We start from the raw sequence: 20078 nt of genomic DNA on the forward strand, positions 1-20078 counted from the left end.
AATAGTTCTGACTTCAACTGCAGATCATCAGTGAGCAGCAGCGTCTCCATCAGCGCTGCACAGTAGAGCATCTCCTCCTCAGCTCCTGCTGCTCCTGCACAGATCTCACTGAGGGACGTGGAGTCTGCTGCACTGTGGGGATTCTCCGCTGTGTGTTCTCCTATAATAAATCAGTCAGAACACCAAGACCAAACGCAATGAACACGGTGAATGCAGTGACATGAGCACAGACGGATGCTCAAGACAGTTCTGGAGGGAATAATAACAGGAGAAGAAGAATACTGAAGCACTGTGATGACGGACTGATGCGGGACTGAGACCTTTTACAGTCATCACAACAACATCTCACATCTGACACACCAACATTAATGACGCAAACACCCTCACACACACATTTATATTTGTCAGATCATCTGATCAGCTGAAACTACAGCACTGAAGAGCAGACGCACACGCATGCTACAGCTGATTACAGCACAGTTTAAGAGCACTTATTATTATCAGACACAGAGTTCATCCTCTCCAGTTGTGTGCTTTATTGTCATGTGCATTTTTCAAAATGTATGTGCATCTATATGTATAATATTCCAAATTCAGCATAATAAATATGTAGATGAAAACAGAGCTAGTGTTTTAGGGTTAAGCTGAGCGCCAGTGTTGATGATGTGCACTGCATGTCATGCTTTTCTTACTTACAGTTTCTGCTGTTTCTAGTCCAAATATCTAAAAAAATAAATCAAGAAGCATTTTCTAGACAAGCAAAAATATCAACCCAGACTCATCCTGAAAATGTTGTCCTGCAGACGTTTCTGGAGACCACGAATTATGTAGCCGGAGGTATGTATGGCTGCATTTCATTTTTTAAGCGAACGCTACAGGGCGGTCGTTCCTTTTGGCGCTTACCAGCTGAGCGCTTACCTCCGTGTGGAGGGCATTCCTGCCGCAGCCAGTTTGTCCAGTTAGCTCGTCGTGTACGTCCGCAGACTTGGGACACAGAGAGGAGTTGACCACGACGACATGTATGGGGAAGAATGGTTCCAGAAATCACGTAAGACAAAAACAGTATTTAAAAGATAAACAGAACGAGTGAATAACAGGTGAGAATGTGGTCAAATCTGAAAACGTGATAAAAATCAGACGAGGGCTTTTCTACTTCTGGACGGCTTTTGTAAACCTTCAGTTGGGTTTAGGGAAGTAAGCGGGCGGGCGGGCGGGTCCATTGGTAAAATTGGTTGGGTTTAGAGAAGGAGCAGCGTCGGTCGGTCGGTCGGTCGATTTGCCGGTCGCCCAGTCAATCATTCAGTCGTTCATCAGCAGCTTCTGGTAGGTTTACGCGAGAACAGTGCAGATGCGAATGGCACTCGCACACAGCGGCCTCTCGCGGATTCCCAAAAACAAAAACTGCAAAAATACACACATCCCGGGACCTATTTCCCAGTCTCCAGAAACATACGCCGGACTACGTTTTCAGAATGAGCCTGGGTTGGAAAATACTTGTTTTCAGAAATAATGAGTCAAATGAAGTGTTTTTACCTTAAAACAGGCAAAATAGCAGAATAAGCTAGTTTTCCCTTCTGACATAAGAGTATTTTGTTTCCCCCATTGTCAGATTATTGTGCTTGTTTTCAGTAAAAATTCCTTTAATTTTGTCTCATTATTTCTGTAAACAGGACAGGATGTTTACTTGTCTGTAAAAGGCTTCTTGATTTCAGAATGTTCAGATATTTGGACTTTAGAGACAGACTAAACTTGTAGGTAAGAGCAGCATGTTTTGCGTGTGGGCCAGCATGTGTTGATATTAAATCTCTGGCATGATTAATTAATGCTCAGGGCAGAGCCCCTCGCCCGCCGCTGTGTGAATGAGCACAGTATGAACACAGTAATTAGCAGCTCCTCTGCTTTGCTCTAATGACATCGTTACGTTGCAGATGCCCTTTACACAGCTTTACACCGCGGTCCGGCTCATTCACTGGATTACAGACTCGACGCACCACATGCTGCATTCAGCTATTAGGCTTTCTCAGATTTGACCTTTCATTCATTCATTTTCCTTTGCCTTAGTTCCTGATCTACCAGGGGTCGCCACAGTGGAATGAACCACCAACTATTTCAGCATATGTTTTACACAGCGGATGCCCTTCCAGCTGCAACCCAGTACTGGGAAACACCCATACACACTCATTCTCCCATACTCTAAGGTCAGTGTAGTTGATCAGTTCCCCTATAGCGCATGTGTTTGGACTGTGGGGGAAACCGGAGGAAACCCACACCAACACGGGGAGAACATGCAAACTCCACACAGAAACACCAACTGGCCCAGCCGGGACTCGAACCAGCGACCTCCTTGCTGTGAGGCCACAGGGCAACCCCACTGAGCCACCGTGCCGCCTTTGGCCTTTCATGTAGTGTGTAATTCCCTTATTCTCAACCTCTCTGGAGCATCAGATGTGACCCTGGAGCTTTGGAAAACTCTAACATTGAGATATTATGTTTTGCTGCATGATACTCTGTACTGCAATATGTACATAATTTCACCAGATGATCTGAATCTGATGTATGTGGGAAGATTTCCTTCATGTAGATCACCTGGGATGATCGAGTCCTCCATGCGGTGCATCTGCATAACATATAATCAATCTAAAATTGAACAATCTAATGTAAAATAACACAGTCATTATTGCATTGATAATTTTAAAAATAATGTTTAATAACTGGCGGTTCATTCCGCTGTGGCATGGAATGAATAAATGTTTAATAACATCTTTATCTTTTACATCTTTACTAAATATTGTAATCCTGCGATGTGCAAATGCATATGCAAACACAATTCATTCATGTTCATCATCAGAGGCTGCTGGAGATACGCACACACTGCTGAGGTTAAACCCTGTATGAAAGTGGTTTGTGCACAACATCTCCCCTTGTGCTTGTTCACTGTCAGTGTTTTCTCACTCTCTCTGCATTATAAATTAAACACTTCCTTTCTGTTCCTCACAGCTTCCTGGTGACCTGAGCAAGATGCACCTGACGGACCACCCACATCAGCAGATGCACATGGCCAACAGCCAATCAGGATGCAGCATCGCCAGCGACTCAGGGAGCAGCAGCCTATCAGACATCTACCAGGTGCGGCCACTTCCTCTTCCTGTTCATACGCCAGACTCTGAGCTGTGTGTGGATCCGTGTCTGGGTGAAGTCTAGAAGGGATACAGCTTTTAAAACACTGGACAATACCACTGAGAGGGTTGAGTTAGTTTAGATGTTAACAAAATACGATTTAATGGGTAAATTGATAAATAATATGAATAATATTATCTTATAGTTAGGGCCGGGTTAGACTTTAACAAAACACAATAATAAACAATATTAATAATTCTTGTTAACTCTCATCCGCGGCTGTATCCCTTCTAGCAACAACCCTGTTTCTCCTGGAGCTTTTCTGATGGATAAGCCCTGCTGCAACAACATACACATGAAAACGAGACACTTCACTCATGCCGAGTTCAGACTGCAGGATTTTAGCCCAGATTTTTAGTCGCCGACAGGTTTTAAGAAATCGTAGACAAATGCCTGAAATCACGGGCAAATCGCTGCTCGTGCACGTGAGTGTCAATCACACAGTGTGAACTATCAAAGACGCCATCTGAGAGAATCGGCGATGAGTTGCCGATGCCTGTGAGATATTTGGCGTGCTGAACATCTGGAGCTGTCGGCGATACAAATCATGCCTGACTGAAAATAACATCAGCGATCGCCTACAGCCAATGAGAGAGCAGCATTCACCTGTGTGTGTGTGTGTACCTGCAGGCCAGCGGGAGCTTGAGGGAGAGGTTAAAGCGCTCAATTTAGGTTTATTATTGGCTTTAAGACATCACTTTTCTGGGTTATTACAAGACAGATTTCATGTGTTTGTATATGACAGTGCAGGAGTCCATCTATTAGCCCAATGACGAAACTAACAGCATGGTCGAAGGTTTAATGCATGTAAGCCTTTTCTAGTGCTTCTGAAATTTCTTTTTTTACTTATTAGTATTTTTATTAGTATTAATATTTATATTATTAGTTATTTATTTATATTCGTTTTTTAGCTTCGAATTCAAGCTGACTCTTGGCAGAATACAATTTTACCTGACAAATAAAATGTTAAGTTTTGATTAATTCTGGAGTTTTGCGAATTTATTGTATCCAGTAGATTACGAGGAGTCTTCATTACCTTTATAGTGTGGCATAAATTGAATTGATTAATAGGCACATTTGATTATACGTAGCCATAGAGAGCCTATAACATGTAGACCTTTTAATCATTTAACCACTGAAAGTAGCACAGAAAACATCAAAACTCTAAATTAAATCATAAATGATGAATGTGATCCGTTTTTACAATTATCAAAATATAATAAAAATTTTAGGATCATTTAAATTGGAGTCAGATTGAATTCGGAGCTAAAAAACGAATATAAATAAATTCTAAAAAAATAATGAAATTCTTTTCAGAAGCACTAGAAAAGGCTTACATGCATTAAACCTTTGACCATGCTTCATGTTTCGTCATTGGGCTAATAGATGGACTTCTACAACAGTGCAGTTGTTCTTCAGCATCTGTAACTTGATTTATTTGAGCATTAAGCGTTCCAGAAGCTGAAAGTGTCTCCTTTTCTCATGATACCTACTGTTTGTAGCTCATGGAGTCAACAACTCTCACCATTTTCATTTAGGTGGGTGTGAATGCCCCGAGTGCAGAGCTGGCTGACAGGTCACGGCTGATTTCTGAAATCATAGAGAGTGTAATATTTGAATGATAATAATAATAATAATAGGCCACTCAATCAGAATAGTACAGTAATTATACGTGTAAGTGTATGTCAGTGAACAGGCCAGACTGTTCTGTCAATACAAGTCAAGTATTTTAATGTCAAGTGTGAGTATATTTCCGAGAAGCACTTAAAAAGGAAGTAGACTGGAAATAAAAGTGGAAAAAAAGGAAATAAGACTGAAAGTTTGCTTTCTTATCGTTTAGTTTAGAAGAAGTGTACTGTAGCACACCTGATTAAACTTATTCCTCATAAAGGGAAATCTCTTGAGGAGAGATCACGCTGACATCTGAACTGAAGTGAATCAGCACTGAACTCAACTGAGCTTTGAACTCTGATTATTACACAGGAATACTTGATTCTGATTGGCCAGTCATGAAATTCCAGGGTAGATAAAGTAGATCCTGGAGGTTGTTATCTCAGAATAAAGCGCTACAGGTTTATCAGCAGCGGTTAGATAAGACTGAAGGGTTTATTCTGCAAAAACAACCATCTATTAATGGACTTGATCATGATTATTATATGGATACTTGCCAGAAAATATAATACATAGAAACAAAATATTGATAAAGCCTTAATAGTTTATTAACTCTTTAATTAATTGCAAAGCTAACAGAAACAGCTGAATGCAGTATACACTAACCCGTAACAAAGTGAAGCACGCAGTGATAAAAGCATGTAGAGCTAGTTCAGAGTGCTGTAATGAAGAAACGATTTACCTTTAGAAAGCTGACGCACTGTAGGTGAAGGAAACATGATTGGACCATTAAAATGCTGCAGCCAGACTCCTGACCGGCAGTGGTGAATACGAACACGTGTCGCCGTCTGAACTCCTCTCCAATGGTTACAATTGTTACCTTGTAGTGTTTGTTTTTAAAGCACTGCCATGGTCCATCTCCACCATATCTAGCTGACATCTTGCATTCATTCACTCCACCCGGGTCTCTCAGGTCTTGCATTGATCTGTTCGCAGATATGAGTCCAAACAGACTTTAGCCATTTTGTTATAGCAGGACCAAAACTCTGGGTATGGATGTGAATCATATGTGGATTCGAATGGATGTGTCGTCACCCTCCACCTTCAAGTTCAAACTTTCAAGTTCATTTTTAAATCTATTTATGTGAGAATATTTTATGGATGTGTTCTTAAATGTACCTAAATGTATTTTATTGTTGTATCTGTCACATGTTCAGCTCTTTGGTCATTCCTGGTTGTTTTTTAATGTGCCTTAATGAATGAATGAATCAATCAATCAATCAATCAATGTGTGTGTGTGTGCAGGCCACAGAGAGTGAGCTGGGTGATGTGGATCTCTCTGGTCTCCCTGAAGCTCCAGTGGACTCTGAGGAGGAGGAGGAGGATGAAGACATGGACCGCTCCTCAGATGCACTCCTGGCCAGAGATCTGGTGCGCGAGTGTCTGGAGAAAGACGCGCTGGACCGCACAGACGACGACATCGGTATTATTATATTATCGTTGTTCCTGATATTTTTCTATGAAGATTGCAGAAATCTCTTTAAGATGATCATACAGAAATAAGACTCATGTTGAGATGTGACCTACACAACATAAAGGGAACATTATATATTTAAAACCCTGAAAACTGAAAGCTAGAGTAAAACATAAGATGTCCAGGCCTGCTCCTCTCTCGTCTCTCTCCTCCTTTTATAGTCCAGAGCTCCTCTGTGGGATTGTCACTCAAGCCCCACCCTCATTCCATTCCCACGGCTCTCAGCCCCGCCCACTTACCACATAGTGGTAGTCAATGTTCAGTTAGTGAGGGAAGCCCGGCAGGCACCTTGATGGCATATTTTTAGTTTAGAACATGCATGCTAATACCTGAATAAACAGGTAGGCAGTGAGCGTGCTACTGAGGGTAGTGAGAGGAACTAATGTACATACCTTGACTGGACAGTAGCCTATTTTAGCATTATTTCTGAATCAAATCATATAATGTAGCTTATACACCAGAACAGCTCATCTGTGTTGCATTTCTCTGTGCGGTGACATTTTAACCATTTATTTTATGGAAATTTGGCTTGCTTTCCATTTAAAGTGGATTAGAACTGCTGTCCAAAACCATTAAACAGCAGCCATCTTTGTGCTGACAATTTTAAAAGAAGTTTTGACAGTGATGTGAATTGTGTGTGTGTGTGTGTGTGTGTGTGTGTGTGTGTGTGTGTGTGTGTGTGTGTGTGTGTGTGTGTTTGTGTGTGTGTGTGTGTTTGTGTGTGTGTGTGTATGTTTGCGTGTGTGTGTGCTGTACGTGTGTGTGTTTGCGTGTGTGTGTGCTGTACGTGTGTGTGTTTGCGTGTGTGTGTGCTGTACAGAGCAGCTGCTGGAGTTCATGCATCAGCTGCCGGCGTTCGCCAACATGACGATGTCAGTGCGGAGGGAGCTGTGCCGGGTCATGATGTTTGAGGTGGTGGAGGGAGAAGGAACCGTCATCCTGCAGGACAAGCAGGAGGTACAGCTACACACACTAACAACACTGTCCGCTAGCGGAACTGACCCTGTAGAGTTCACAAAACAGACAGTCAATTAATCAATCCATAAATCAGTCAGTCTGTCTGTCCTCAGTCAAATCAATCAATCAATCAGTCAGTCAGTCAGTCAGTCAGTCAGTCAGTCAGTCAGTCAATTAATCAATCAATCAATCAATCTGTCTGTCATCAGTCAAATTAATCAATCAGTCAATCAATTGAACAATCAGTTAGTCTGTCAGTTATTTCATTAGTCGGTCATTCAATCAATAATCCATCGATCAGTCAGGCAATACATCAAATGGCCTGTCAGTCAATCAAAAAATTTGTCAACCAATTAATCAGTTGCATAATCAATCAATTAATCACTTAATTACCAAATCAGTCAGGCTATCGATACATTAATAAATCAATCAGTCAATAAGTTCAGCCAATCAATTGATCAATAAGTCAATGAATTAATCATTCAATCAGTGAATTCATCAGTCAGTCAATTAATCAGTCGATCAGCCAACAAGTCAATAAATCAACCAATCAATCTTCCAATCAATCAGTCAATTATTCAATCAAATAATCTGCCAATCAATAAGTTATTCGATCATATGTTTTAGCAATGAATAAATTAATCAATAAATCAGTTGTTTAGTCAATCAATCAGTTATTCAATAAAGCAATCAATTGATTAATTAGCCTGTCAGTCAATCAATTAGTCAATTACTCAACCAATCAATCTAACAATCAATTAGTCAATTAATAAACCAATAAATGAACCAATCAATTAGTCTGTTAGTCAATTAATCAATCCATCTACCAGTCAATTAGTCAATTACACAGCCAATCAGTCAGTCGATGTATCCACCTGTGCGCAGCTGGACCTGTGGTATGTGATCCTGAACGGTGCGGTGGAGATCAGCTACAGTGACGGCCGATCAGAGATCCTCTGTATGGGAAACAGCTTTGGCATCACTCCATCACTGGACAGACAACTGATGAGCGGAGCCGTGAGCACCAGAGCAGACGACTGCCAGGTCAGACACACACACACTCTCACACACACACACACACATTCCCACACACACTGTCTCTCTCACACTCTGCTGTCGTGTGTGCAGTTCGTGTGTATCGCGCAGCAGGATTACTGCCGCATCCTCAATCATGTGGAGCAGAACACACACAAGGTGGAGGAGGAGGGCGAGATCGTGATGGTGAAGGAACACCGAGAGCTGGACCGCAGCGGCACACGCAAGGGACACATCGTCATCAAGGTGAGACTCAGCTGACGACAGGTCAGAGGTCACCTGGAGGAGCTCATACAGGTCAAAGGTCACCTGGAGGAGCTCACTCAGGTCAGAGGTCACCTGGAGGAGCTCATACAGGTCAAAGGTCACCTGGAGGAGCTCACTCAGGTCAAAGGTCACCTGGAGGAGCTCAGAAATGTATTGGATGTTTGACGTATATATGTATGGAGTGTATCATGTGGGAGACGCAGTGGAGTTGTATGTAGCGATGTCGCCACACAGCATGAAGGTCGCTGGTTCGAGTCTCGGCTGGGTCAGCTGGTGTTTCTGTGTGGAGTTTGCATGTTCTCCCCGTGTTGGTGTGGGTTTCCTCCGGGTGCTCCAGTTTCCCCCACAGTCCAAACACATGCACTATAGGGGAACTGATCAACTACACTGGCCGTAGTGTATGAGTGTGTGTGTGTGTGTGTGTGTGTGTGTGTGTGTGTGTGTGTGTGTGTGTGTGTGTGTGTGTGTATGGGTGTTTCCCAGAGATGGGTTGCAGCTGGAAGGGCATCTGCTGTGTAAAACATTTGCTGGATAAGTTGGCAGTTCATTCTGCTGTGGCAACGGGAATAATAAAGGGAATAAGCCGAAGTAAAATGAATGAATGAATGTTTGACGTAGACTGCGTCTGAAACTGCATACTTCCATACTATATAGTACACTATAATCAGCATGTGTGCCGAGTAGTGTGTCCGAATTCATAGAATTGGATAATCAGTATGCGAGAAGATAACCTACTGCTTCCGGCGAGATTCTGAAGTGTGCATCCCATACACGCTGCGCTGTCCCATGATGCCTGCGAGAGAATTCACGAATGGGCCTAAAGCGAGTAGGTAGGTCATGTGACCATGACAAAATTGTAGTACGTCTGAGTTCCATTAATACTGCTCACATTCATACTGTAGAGAGCGCACTTTACTGGGTTGCAACATCCCATCTGTGAAAACCTTAAAGTCAAGCCTCATATCAGCACAGAGTCTGTGTACACATCATCTGTACAGTTCAGCAGAGTCTGAGTGTGCTGTGATCAATCTCAGGGTAATAACAGTCAGTTAAAGGCTTCACCCTGTTCAGTCGTGGTGTTTTGACACAAGTTCATGTAGTTTACAGCGTTTCCTTTACTGCTTAGACTGAAAGCGAGGTGTCGATGGTCACTTCAGTTTCAGGCTGTGGGTTTCTGATCCTGTGTCAGTTTCTGATCCTCTGTTGAGTCTCGGGAAGATGCATGCACAATACATCAGCATCGACATCACACAGCCACTACATCACTGCAATAAATACAGCACAGAATAAAGTCTTGTTTTCAGATATAATGAGAAAATTAAGTGAGTTTCTCCCAAATCTGCCAAGAATAGAGTATAATATGAGTAATATGAAAACAGTATTGTGTTTGCTTTTACTTTGGCAGATTATTGAGCTTATGTTAAGATTATTATCACACTGTCGATTATAATGGAGAGACATTCTGAAAAAACAAACGTCCTGTCATCATTTACACCATTCAGACCTGTCTGAGTTTCGTTTTTTCTGTTAAACACTAAAGAAGATATTTTGAAGAATGCTGGAAACCTGTAACCATTGACATCCACAGTATTTGTGTTTTCCTCTATGGAAGTCGATGGTTACAGGATTTCAGCTCTTCCTTTGTGCTCAACAGAAAAAGAGAAGCTCATGAGAGTCTATAACAGCTTGAGGGAAAGTCAATAAAGATTTCTGGGTGAACTATCCCTCTTACCTCTAAACCCACTGTACATTATAACAGACAGACTTAGTAAAAAAAATATCTGTAATTCTTTCATCAGTTTTCTGACTGTCATCAGTGCATGTTGTCCTTTTTTTCTATAGTAGTCATTGAACTGTGGCATGCTTCTGTGTTTGGAGTGAACAAACACAGTGGGTTTCCCCCTAGTGGGTGTGTGTCAGATTACAGCAGACGGAGCTCTACTGTTGTCAGTACAGCTGGCTTTGAACTCAGTCAAATGCCCTGGGAAAATAAAAATGTGTGTGTGTGTGTTTGTGAATCAGTGCTGTTGTGAATGTGTGTGTGTGTGTGTGTGCGTGTGTATCACTCATTCATTCATTTTCTTACCGGCTTAGTCTCTTTATTAATCCGGGGTCGCCACAGTGGAATGAACCAGCAACTTATCCAGCACATTTTTACGCAGTGAATGCCCTTCCAGCCGCAACCCATCTCTGGGAAACATCCACACACACATTCACACACACACAGTTTAGCCTACCCAATTCACCTGTAGCGCATGTGTTTGGACTGTGGGGGAAACCGGAGCACCCGGAGGAAACCCACGCGAACGCAGGGAGAACATGCAAACTCCACACAGAAACACCAACTGAGCAGAGGATCGAACCTGTGACCTTCTTGCTGTGAGGCGACAGCACTACCTACTGTGCTACTGCGTCACCTGTGTGTGTCATTGCTCTGCTGCTGTGTGTGTGTATCAGCACTGTTGTGTTTTGTGTGTGTGTGTGTATCATTTCTCTGCTATTGTGTGTGCATCACTGCGCTTGTGTTTTGTGTGTGTGTGTCAGGGCACGCCGGAGCGTCTGGTCCTGCATCTGGTGGAGGAGCCGTCAGTGGTGGACCCCACATACATTGAGGACTTCCTGCTGATGTACCGCACCTTCCTGTCCAGCCCCATGGAGGTGGGAAACAAGCTTCTGGAGTGGTTCAGAGTCGACGCTCTGAGAGACACGGTCAGTGTGTGTGTGTGTGTGTGTGTGTGTGCAACAGTCTGAGAGACATGGTCTGTGTGTGTTTATCAGTCTCTTGCAGCTGACGTGCTGTTTCTCGTGTGTGTGTGTGTGTGTGTGTGTGTTTGTGTGTGTGTGTTTTGCAGGTGACCCGGATCGTGCTGTTGTGGGTGAACAATCATTTCAATGATTTCGAGGGTGATCCGGTGATGACGCAGTTCCTGGAGGACTTCGAGAAGCTGCTGGACGCCTCGGTCAGTCATATGTGTGTGTGTGTGTGTGTGTGTGTGTGTGTGTGTGTGTGTGTGTGTGTGTGTGTGTGTGTGTGTGTGTGTGTGTGTGTAAAAACACAGATGTGCTTTATCACTTTTCATTAATGTGCTTTATCACACACGTGCACATGCACATACACACACATACATATGCACACACATGTGCACACAAACACACACATACACATACATGTACACATGCACACATACACACACATGCACATACGTGTACACATGCACAGATACTTACACATACTACAGACATGCATGTACATATAAACATGTATGTACACACACAAACACTACACACATACTATTCACATACTACACACACACACACCTACACAAACACACATACACATGCACACACACATGCATTCACCCATAAATATGCACACACACATACACATACACTGCTCTGACCTTCAGTCTGTCTATGCTGTGTGTGTGTGTGTCAGAAAATGAAGGGTCACCTGCGTCTGCTGAACATCGCGTGCGCGGCGAAGGCCAAGTGTCGTCAGGTGACGCTGCAGAAGTCCTGCAGAGAGTCTCCGCTGATGTTCAACCTGCAGGGCGGCAGTGAGCGCGGCTTCGGCATCTTCATCGAGAGCGTGGAGCCCAACAGCAGAGCAGCAGAGGCAGGACTCAAGCGCGGAGACCAGGTAATACAGCACACACACACACACACACACACACACACACACAAACACTGCAATCTTGACTTTACAAATCACACTCCGAATCACCATATCAGTCCAACAATATCACGGTTGGATGTTCCCCGAACTCATCCTGCCCTACTGCACTTCTGTCCACAGGTCTTGGAGATCAACGGGCAGAACTTTGAGAACATCTCCTACACCAAGGCCATGGACATCCTGAAGAACAACACACACCTGTCCCTCACCGTCAAGACCAACATCTTCGGTACATCACACACACTACAGCACCGCAGAGCACACAGGAGAACACACTAGTCATTTATAGTGAATACTGCGGTGTGTTTGTGCCACACTACAGAAGAGTAAATGACGTAGGCGCCCATCACACTGAACAGGCTTTCTCCATTGAAAGGCGCCTTTTTTGATTGATTTACTAACGGCTGCGAGCGCTATAGGGAACTGATCAACTAAACTGGTCGTAGTGTGAGAGCGTGTGGGTGTGAATGAGTGTGTATGGGTGTTTCCCAGTACTGGGTTGCTGCTGGAAAGGAATCCACTGTGTAAAACATATGCTTAAATAGTTGGTGGTTCATTCCACTGTGGCGACCCCTGATAAATAAAGAGACTAAGCCGAAGGAAAATGAATGAATGAATGATTAGAAATGTGTTGAGATAATGTCCAACATATGGGAAATATTTTAAAATAATTGAAGTTTCATAGGAGAGCTCCTCATTTTGACTTTATAATTTTTTCAAAAATTTTATATAGTTTTTTTTAGATGTATTATATAATTATTTGTTTATAATTTTATAATCGTTCCTGCATTCCAGGCAGAAGAGTGTGGCGTATGTGTTTAAATGCTGGTCGTGTGGGTTAAACTTGTCTTGATTTGGACTTGTTGTAGTTTTCAAAGAGCTCCAGAGTCGCATGAGGCACGAGAAGAAGAACGGCGGTCCTCATATTCCCAAGATCCAGGAGCGGAAGAGCAACCGCTTCTCCATCCCGGATCTGCCCGGAGACATGGAGTTTCCCACCGACAGCAAGAGCCACAAGAAGATGAAGGCCAACACCGTTTCTGGAGGACGCAACAAGATCCGCAAGATGCTGGAGAAGACCAGATTCAGCATCCTGCCCCCTAAACCCTTCAGGTAAACTGAGGCTCCCTGCAATATCACTCCCTGACACTAGATGAATGGATTAATGGAGTGCCCTAAAGCCCTGAGCACTTGATGTTACAATCCCAATGCATTCTGGGACATATAGGTGCTGGAGTGAACAACCGACTCACTCCCTCAGTCAAGATTGAGTCAATGTGCATGTGAGTGAGTGAGTGAGTGAGTGAGTGAGTGAGTGAGTAAATGAGTGAGTGAGTGAGGGAGGGAGGGAGGGAGGGAGGGGGAAGTGAGTGAGGGAGTGAGTGAGTGAGTGAGTGAGTGAGTGAGTGAGTGAGTGAGTAAGGGAGGGAGGGAGGGAGTGAGTTAGTGAGTGAGGGAGTGAGTGAGTGAGTAAATGAGTGAGTGAGTGAGTGAGTGAGTGAATGAGTAAGGGAGTGAGTGAGGGAGTGAGTGAGGGAGTGAGTGAATGAGGGAGTGAGTGAGGGAGTGAGGAAGGGAGGGAGTGAGGGAGGGAGGGGGGAAGTGAGTGAAGGAGTGAGGGAGGGAGGGAGTGAGGGAGTGAGTAAATGAGTTAGTGAGTGAGGGAGTGAGTGAGTGAATGAGTGAGGGAGGGAGGGAGTGAGTGATTGAGGGAGTGAGGGAGGTAGTGAGTGAGTGAGGGAGGGAGGGAGGGGGGAAGTGAGTGAGGGAGTGAGTGAGGGAGGGAGGGAGTGAGTAAATGAGTGAGTGAGTGAGGGAGTGAGTGAATGAGGGAGTGAGGAAGGGAGGGGGGAAGTGAGTGAAGGAGTGAGTGAGGGAGGGAGGGAGTGAGTGAGGGAGTGAGTAAATGAGTTAGTGAGTGAGGGAGTGAGTGAGTGAATGAGTGAGGGAGGGAGGGAGGGAGTGATTGAGGGAGTGAGTGAGTGAGGGAGGGAGTGAGGGAGGGAGGGGGGAAGTGAGTGAGGGAGTGAGTGAGGGAGGGAGGGAGGGAGTAAATGAGTGAGTGAGTGAGTGAGGGAGGGAGTGAGGGAGTGAGTGAATGAGGGAGGGAGGGAGGGAGGGAGGGGGGAAGTGAGTGAGTGAGTGAGTGAGTAAGGGAGTGAGGGAGGGAGTGAGTGAGTGAGGGAGTAAGTGAGGGAGGAAGTGAGTTAGGGGTGAGTGATGGAGTGAGGGGGGGAGTGAGTGAGTGAGTGAGTGAAGGAGGGAGGGAGGGAGGGAGGAAGGGAGGGAGGGAGTGTGTGTGTGCTTCATCTCTGTGCTTGACATCACGTGTCTTCTGTTTTTACGACTGCTTCACTTGCACAGGGGACTGTTTGGGTAAGAGAAACTGCTCAACACACACACACACACACGCACACACACACACACACACACACACACACACACACACACACAGGCACTCTCTGATGATATCATCTCAAAGTTTCAGCAGTAAGCTCATCCTCAGCCTGAAGAGACTGTGTGCGTGTGTGTGTGTGTGTGTGTGTGTGTGTGTGTGTGTTTGCGTGTGTGTGCGTGTGTGCGTGTGTCTTCATCTTCATCTCCACCTGTCCTCAGTCCTGCTCAGTGTGTTGGTGTTGGTCCAGCTCGGCGTGTGCATCAGCAGATCACTGTGATGTTTGCTGTGTTCATAAAGCATCAGAAGGCCAGCAGAGAGCTTGTGTGTTGTCATGTTCATCAGCTGGGACGTGTCATCGACATCATTTCCTGTTGTTTATCAGTCATCAGTGCTGTCGTCTCATGTGTGGAAATGGTTCTTTTCGCTTCCTGTTTCTGTGAAAGCACAAGCGCTGTTTCTTTACACTCATCCATCATGAACAGCTCAGGATCTTCATCAGTGTGTACACTGCTCTCACTCAGTGTGTGTGTCTAGTCCAGATATCCAGACATTCTGAAATCAGCATAGGACATCAAGCCAGGACTGCTCTCGGGTCAGCGGGAGCACCATGGTGCTACATGTCAGCACACTTAACCACTAGGCTGAGGCCGCTGACTATAAAATGCTGATTATAGAAGTTCAGATATTTGGAAGGAAACTCTGAGTACGAGCAGCATGTGTGCAGTGTTCACAGTAAATGACTGATCCCTGAACAGATCTTGAGCTTCTGTGTAGTAAAGTGTCCACTGCTGTGTGAAAATGGCCCAGATGTGGTGGTCCTGCAGTGTGTGTGTGCTGAATGATCTCTTCCCTCTCTCTCTCTCTCTGTGTGTGTGTGTGCAGTGACAGCGGTGTGTGTCAGTCTCAGGATGACAGTATCGTGGGCACTAAACAGTGTCGTCACAGTGTGGCCATAATGCCGATCCCCGGCAGCCTATCCTCCAGCAGCCCTGACCTGCTGCAGCCCGCCGCCACCGTGCTGGACTTCAGCAACCCCTCAGGTAACGCACACACTTAATTATACACACACACGGGCGAGGCAGTGGCGCAGTAGGTAGTGCTGTCGCCTCACAGCAAAAAGGTCGCTGGTTCAAACCTCGGCTCAGTTGGCGTTTCTGTGTGGAGTTTGCATGTTCTCCCTGCGTTCGTGTGGGTTTCCTTCGGGTGCTCCGGTTTCCCCCACAGTCCAAACACATGCGGTACAGGTGAATTGGTAAATTGTCCGTAGTGTATGAGTGTGTGTGTGGATGTTTCCCAGAGATGGGTTGCGGCTGAAAGGGCATCCGCTGCATAAAAACTTGCTGGATGAGTTGGCGGTTCATTCCGCTGTGGTGACCCAGGATTAATAAAGAGACTAAGCCGATAAGAAAATGAATGAATGAATGAATGACACACACACACACACACACACACACACACACACACACACACACTGTATGTCATCCCTCTCTCTCTCTCTCTCTCTCTCTCTCTCTCTCTGCGCTCCTCCAGTGGCTGGTTTCTACTGTAAGTACACTCCTCTGCTGTACACATCGTTCACTCTTTACTGTTTCTTGTGCTCTTTATCCTCGTCTGCATGTGCTGTTGTGCTTGTGTCATGAAATGTTCCACTTTTACTGTCCTCAAGCATGTGGAAATGCTGTAAGATTGTGGATTATGTCCAACAGTCATTGATTTAACTTAGATTTCATCAGTAAACAGGGGAGGAAACTATGTAGATGCAGTGACACACACATTTACAAAACATAATAATGATATAATAAATACTGCATGAACAAAAGCAATGCCAGTGTAGTTGTTGGAGTAAAGGAAAGCAGGCTGATTCTGTCATAATTATGATGACGGAGGGTGCAGTGTGTAAGGTTAAAGTTAGTGGTTGATCTGGGTATTGCAGTCCCAATTCTAAATATTGGAGAGGGTTTTTATACCCTGCCCCTCTTCTGATGAGATGCACACACAGGTTGCCAGATTGATGGCACAAACAGCAGCGAGTATGCCTGATGATCAAGGGTCACACTGTAAGATGTAATCAGCTAATGTTTACATTATTAATAATTCTATCATTTGCTAAATAAACCACCTCATGTGTATTTTAGTGTCATGTGTGAGGCTTCTGCTGTCCTCCAGACCTCACATTTTCAGCTGCATTTGCATACATTGAGGAGCCTACATATGACTGAAATAAAATGCACTGTTTTCCACCATCTGGCAACCCGGGGTGCTGAAATATGATTGGGTAACCTGGCAGTGGGCGGAGTTACAGATCAAAACAAAGACAGACATTCTAACAAACACCACAGTTAGGATCAAAACCTGAAAGGGTCAGATTCAGAGAGCTGGAGAACATTATCTGTGTGATATTCTCAGCTCAAACACACACACACACACACACACACACTAGAGACAGCAGAGATGCATTTACAGCTTATAAAGAGGGGCAGAATGGGTCTCCTTTAATAAACAGTTAACTGATGCTCTGTGCTGTGTGTAATATTCACTCTGTCTCTCTCTCTCTCTCTCTCTCTCTCTCTCTCTCTCTCTCTCTCTCTGTCTGCCGCTCAGATATTCCCGATCAGGTGATCCGTGTGTTTAAGGCGGACCAGCAGAGCGCCTACATCATCATCAGTAAAGACACCACCGCTAAAGACGTGGTTTCACATGTGGTGAGTGAGTTCGGTCTGATCGCCGCCGCTGAGACCTACTCTCTGTGTGAGGTGTCCGTCAGTCCGGAAGGAGTCATCAAACAGCGCAGACTGCCGGACCAGCTGTCTAAACTAGCGGACCGCATACAGCTCAACGGCAGGTCAGCACACACACACACACACACCCTTACTGCAACCATACAGGAGAAACACCACACTCTTACATTCACACACGCGCACACACACACACACACTAATACAAATACACCAAACACATATTAATACAAGACATACATTTCACACACACTCACACACACATATAAACACACACATTATTGCATGAGACATGCCACACACACACACTCACTCACACAAACATTAATACAAGATACACAACACACTTATATTATTTACTTTTTCTATACTGTTTATGTATCTGTGTGCAAACGTGTGTGTGTGTGTGTGTCTGTGTGTGCGCGCTCAGGTACTACCTGAAGAACAACATGGAGACGGAGACGCTGTGTTCAGACGAGGACGCTCAGGATCTGCTGCGGGAGAGTCAGATCAGCCTGCTGCAGCTCAGCACAGTAGAAGTGGCAGCTCAGCTCTCCATGCGGGACTTCAGCCTGTTCCGGAACATCGAGTCCACCGAGTACGTGGACGACCTGTTCAAGCTGGACCCCGGCGGAGGTGGCGGCGCTGGGCATCTGAAGCAGTTCGAGGAGATCATCAACCAGGAGACCTTCTGGGTGTCCACCGAGATCCTGCGAGAACCCAACGCCATCAAACGCATGAAAACCATCAAGCACTTCATCAAGATCGCACTGCACTGCCGCGAGTGCAAGAACTTCAACTCCATGTTCGCCATCATCAGGTGATCTTACAGGTTTACTCCCGCTGTGTGCTTCTGACTGAAAATTCTGATATACCAAAAATAAAGTAATACCAATAACTATAGATCTGGAGGTTGATAGCCGATATATACCAATAACTATAGATCTGGAGGTTAATAGCTGATATATACCGATAACTCTATAGATCTCGAGGTTGACAGCCGATATCTACCAATAACTCTATAGATCTGGAGGATGATAGCCGATATATGCCAATAACTCTATACAACCAGAGGCCCATAGTGGATATATACCGATAACTCTATAGATGTGGAGGCTTATTTCAGATATATACCGATAACTCTAGAGATCTGGAGACCGATAGCAGATATATACTGATAACTGTATAGATGTGGAGGCTGATAGTCGATATATACTTATAACTTTATAGATCTGGAGTCCGATAGCCAATATATATCAATAACTCTACAGATCTGGAGGCTGATTGCCGATATATATCAATAACTCTACAGATCTGGAGGCTGATAGTCGATATATACCGATAACTCTACAGATCTGGAGAATGATAGCCAATATATACCGATAACAGTAACTCTATAGATATAGAGCTTTATTTTCATTTACTAACTTTAGCATACATGAGAAAGTAATGTAATCATTTTATTGTTAATTGCTTGTTCACAATATTAAATACTTTAACATCAGATAATACAACATTATAGTAAAGTGTTACCGATATTTCTACATCATCCAGAAGACTCAGTAATAATCAGTAATGCTGAGATTTTCACTCCTGATCTTCAGTGGTCTGAATCTGGCTCCAGTGGCTCGACTCCGGAGCACGTGGGAGAAACTGCCCAGCAAGTATGAGAAGCTGTTTCGTGACCTCCAGGACATCTTCGACCCGTCGCGCAACATGGCCAAATATCGCAACATCCTGAGCAGCCAGAGCGTGCAGCCTCCCATCATACCCCTGTTCCCCGTGGTCAAGAAAGACCTCACGTTTCTGCACGAAGGTCAGTCGTGTTCACATTTATCATGCATTTAATCTGCAAAATTCTCTATTACACTGCTAAAAATGCTTTTGGTTATTAGAGTTTGTCTTGTTTTTAGTCCCAAATATCTACAAAATCTGAAATCAAGAAGCATTTTCTTGACAACGAAACATATTGACTTATTTTCAGAAATAAAATACCAAAATTAAGTTAAAAAACTTTTGTAAAACAAGCAAAATAATCTGCAGTGGGCTAATCAGCCAATCAGAATCAAGCATTAAGCAGACCTATGGAATAAGAATGTGTAAAACTGTCCGCCATCTTGCTCAGGTAACGACTCGAGTGTTGACGGGCTGGTGAACTTCGAAAAGTTACGAATGATTGCTAAGGAGATCCGGCATGTGGTGCGCATGACTTCAGCCAACATGGACCCCGCGCTCATGTTCAGACAGAGGTGAGGTTTACACACACAGACACACTTGTACAGCTATTTTTATGGGGACTTCCCATAGACTGAATGATGTTTCTGCTGTACAGACTGTATATTCCCCAACACTAAACCCAATATATGTTTGTACTGAAGAGTTGAGTTCTGGTCACCGGTGTGTGAAAGCCGCTGCTGTGTATTGTGTGTGTGTGTGTGGTGGAGGTGCTTCAGTCCGTCTCAGTGTTTCTCTCTCTCTCTCTCTCCTCCTGTTGTTTTCCTCCTCCCATGGCTTTGCTTTCAGGAAGAAGCGCTGGAAGAGTTTAGGGTAAGTGTGTAGTGTGTAGAGTAATGCTGTCCTGCATGTTCATGAGCGTTATCCTGGACACACAGGCTCTTCCTTCGTCTCGGTCATCCTCTAATCCCCGTAACAGCACGTCTTCGTCAGAAATGTGCATTAATGGAGCTG

General features: G+C 44.5%; 2 protein-coding genes across 32 annotated transcripts in view; both read left to right on the top strand.

The window, feature by feature from the left end:
* ddx46 (DEAD (Asp-Glu-Ala-Asp) box polypeptide 46) overlaps positions 1 to 20078 on the top strand; it is an 800847-nt gene that overhangs the window by 603964 nt on the left and 176805 nt on the right. The gene's annotated exons all lie outside the window — the stretch shown is intronic.
* The window catches only part of rapgef6 (Rap guanine nucleotide exchange factor (GEF) 6), a 77906-nt gene that overhangs the window by 40307 nt on the left and 17521 nt on the right, over positions 1 to 20078 (top strand). For 7 of the 31 annotated variants that reach the window (XM_087299285.1, XM_087299284.1, XM_087299287.1 and 4 more), the window contains 17 exons: positions 2998 to 3126; positions 6094 to 6271; positions 7143 to 7279; positions 8165 to 8323; positions 8408 to 8560; positions 11126 to 11290; positions 11434 to 11541; positions 12018 to 12221; positions 12378 to 12486; positions 13127 to 13370; positions 15538 to 15695; positions 16186 to 16200; positions 17257 to 17497; positions 17821 to 18210; positions 18995 to 19206; positions 19516 to 19639; positions 19914 to 19937. In XM_087299285.1, the coding sequence (XP_087155411.1) occupies positions 2998 to 3126; positions 6094 to 6271; positions 7143 to 7279; positions 8165 to 8323; positions 8408 to 8560; positions 11126 to 11290; positions 11434 to 11541; positions 12018 to 12221; positions 12378 to 12486; positions 13127 to 13370; positions 15538 to 15695; positions 16186 to 16200; positions 17257 to 17497; positions 17821 to 18210; positions 18995 to 19206; positions 19516 to 19639; positions 19914 to 19937 (2750 nt within the window). 31 annotated transcript variants of the gene reach the window in all.

This window comes from Danio rerio, chromosome 21 (assembly GCF_052040795.2).
Source record: "Danio rerio strain M-AB ecotype USA chromosome 21, GRCz13ab, whole genome shotgun sequence".
Taxonomy (NCBI): Eukaryota; Metazoa; Chordata; class Actinopteri; order Cypriniformes; family Danionidae; genus Danio; species Danio rerio.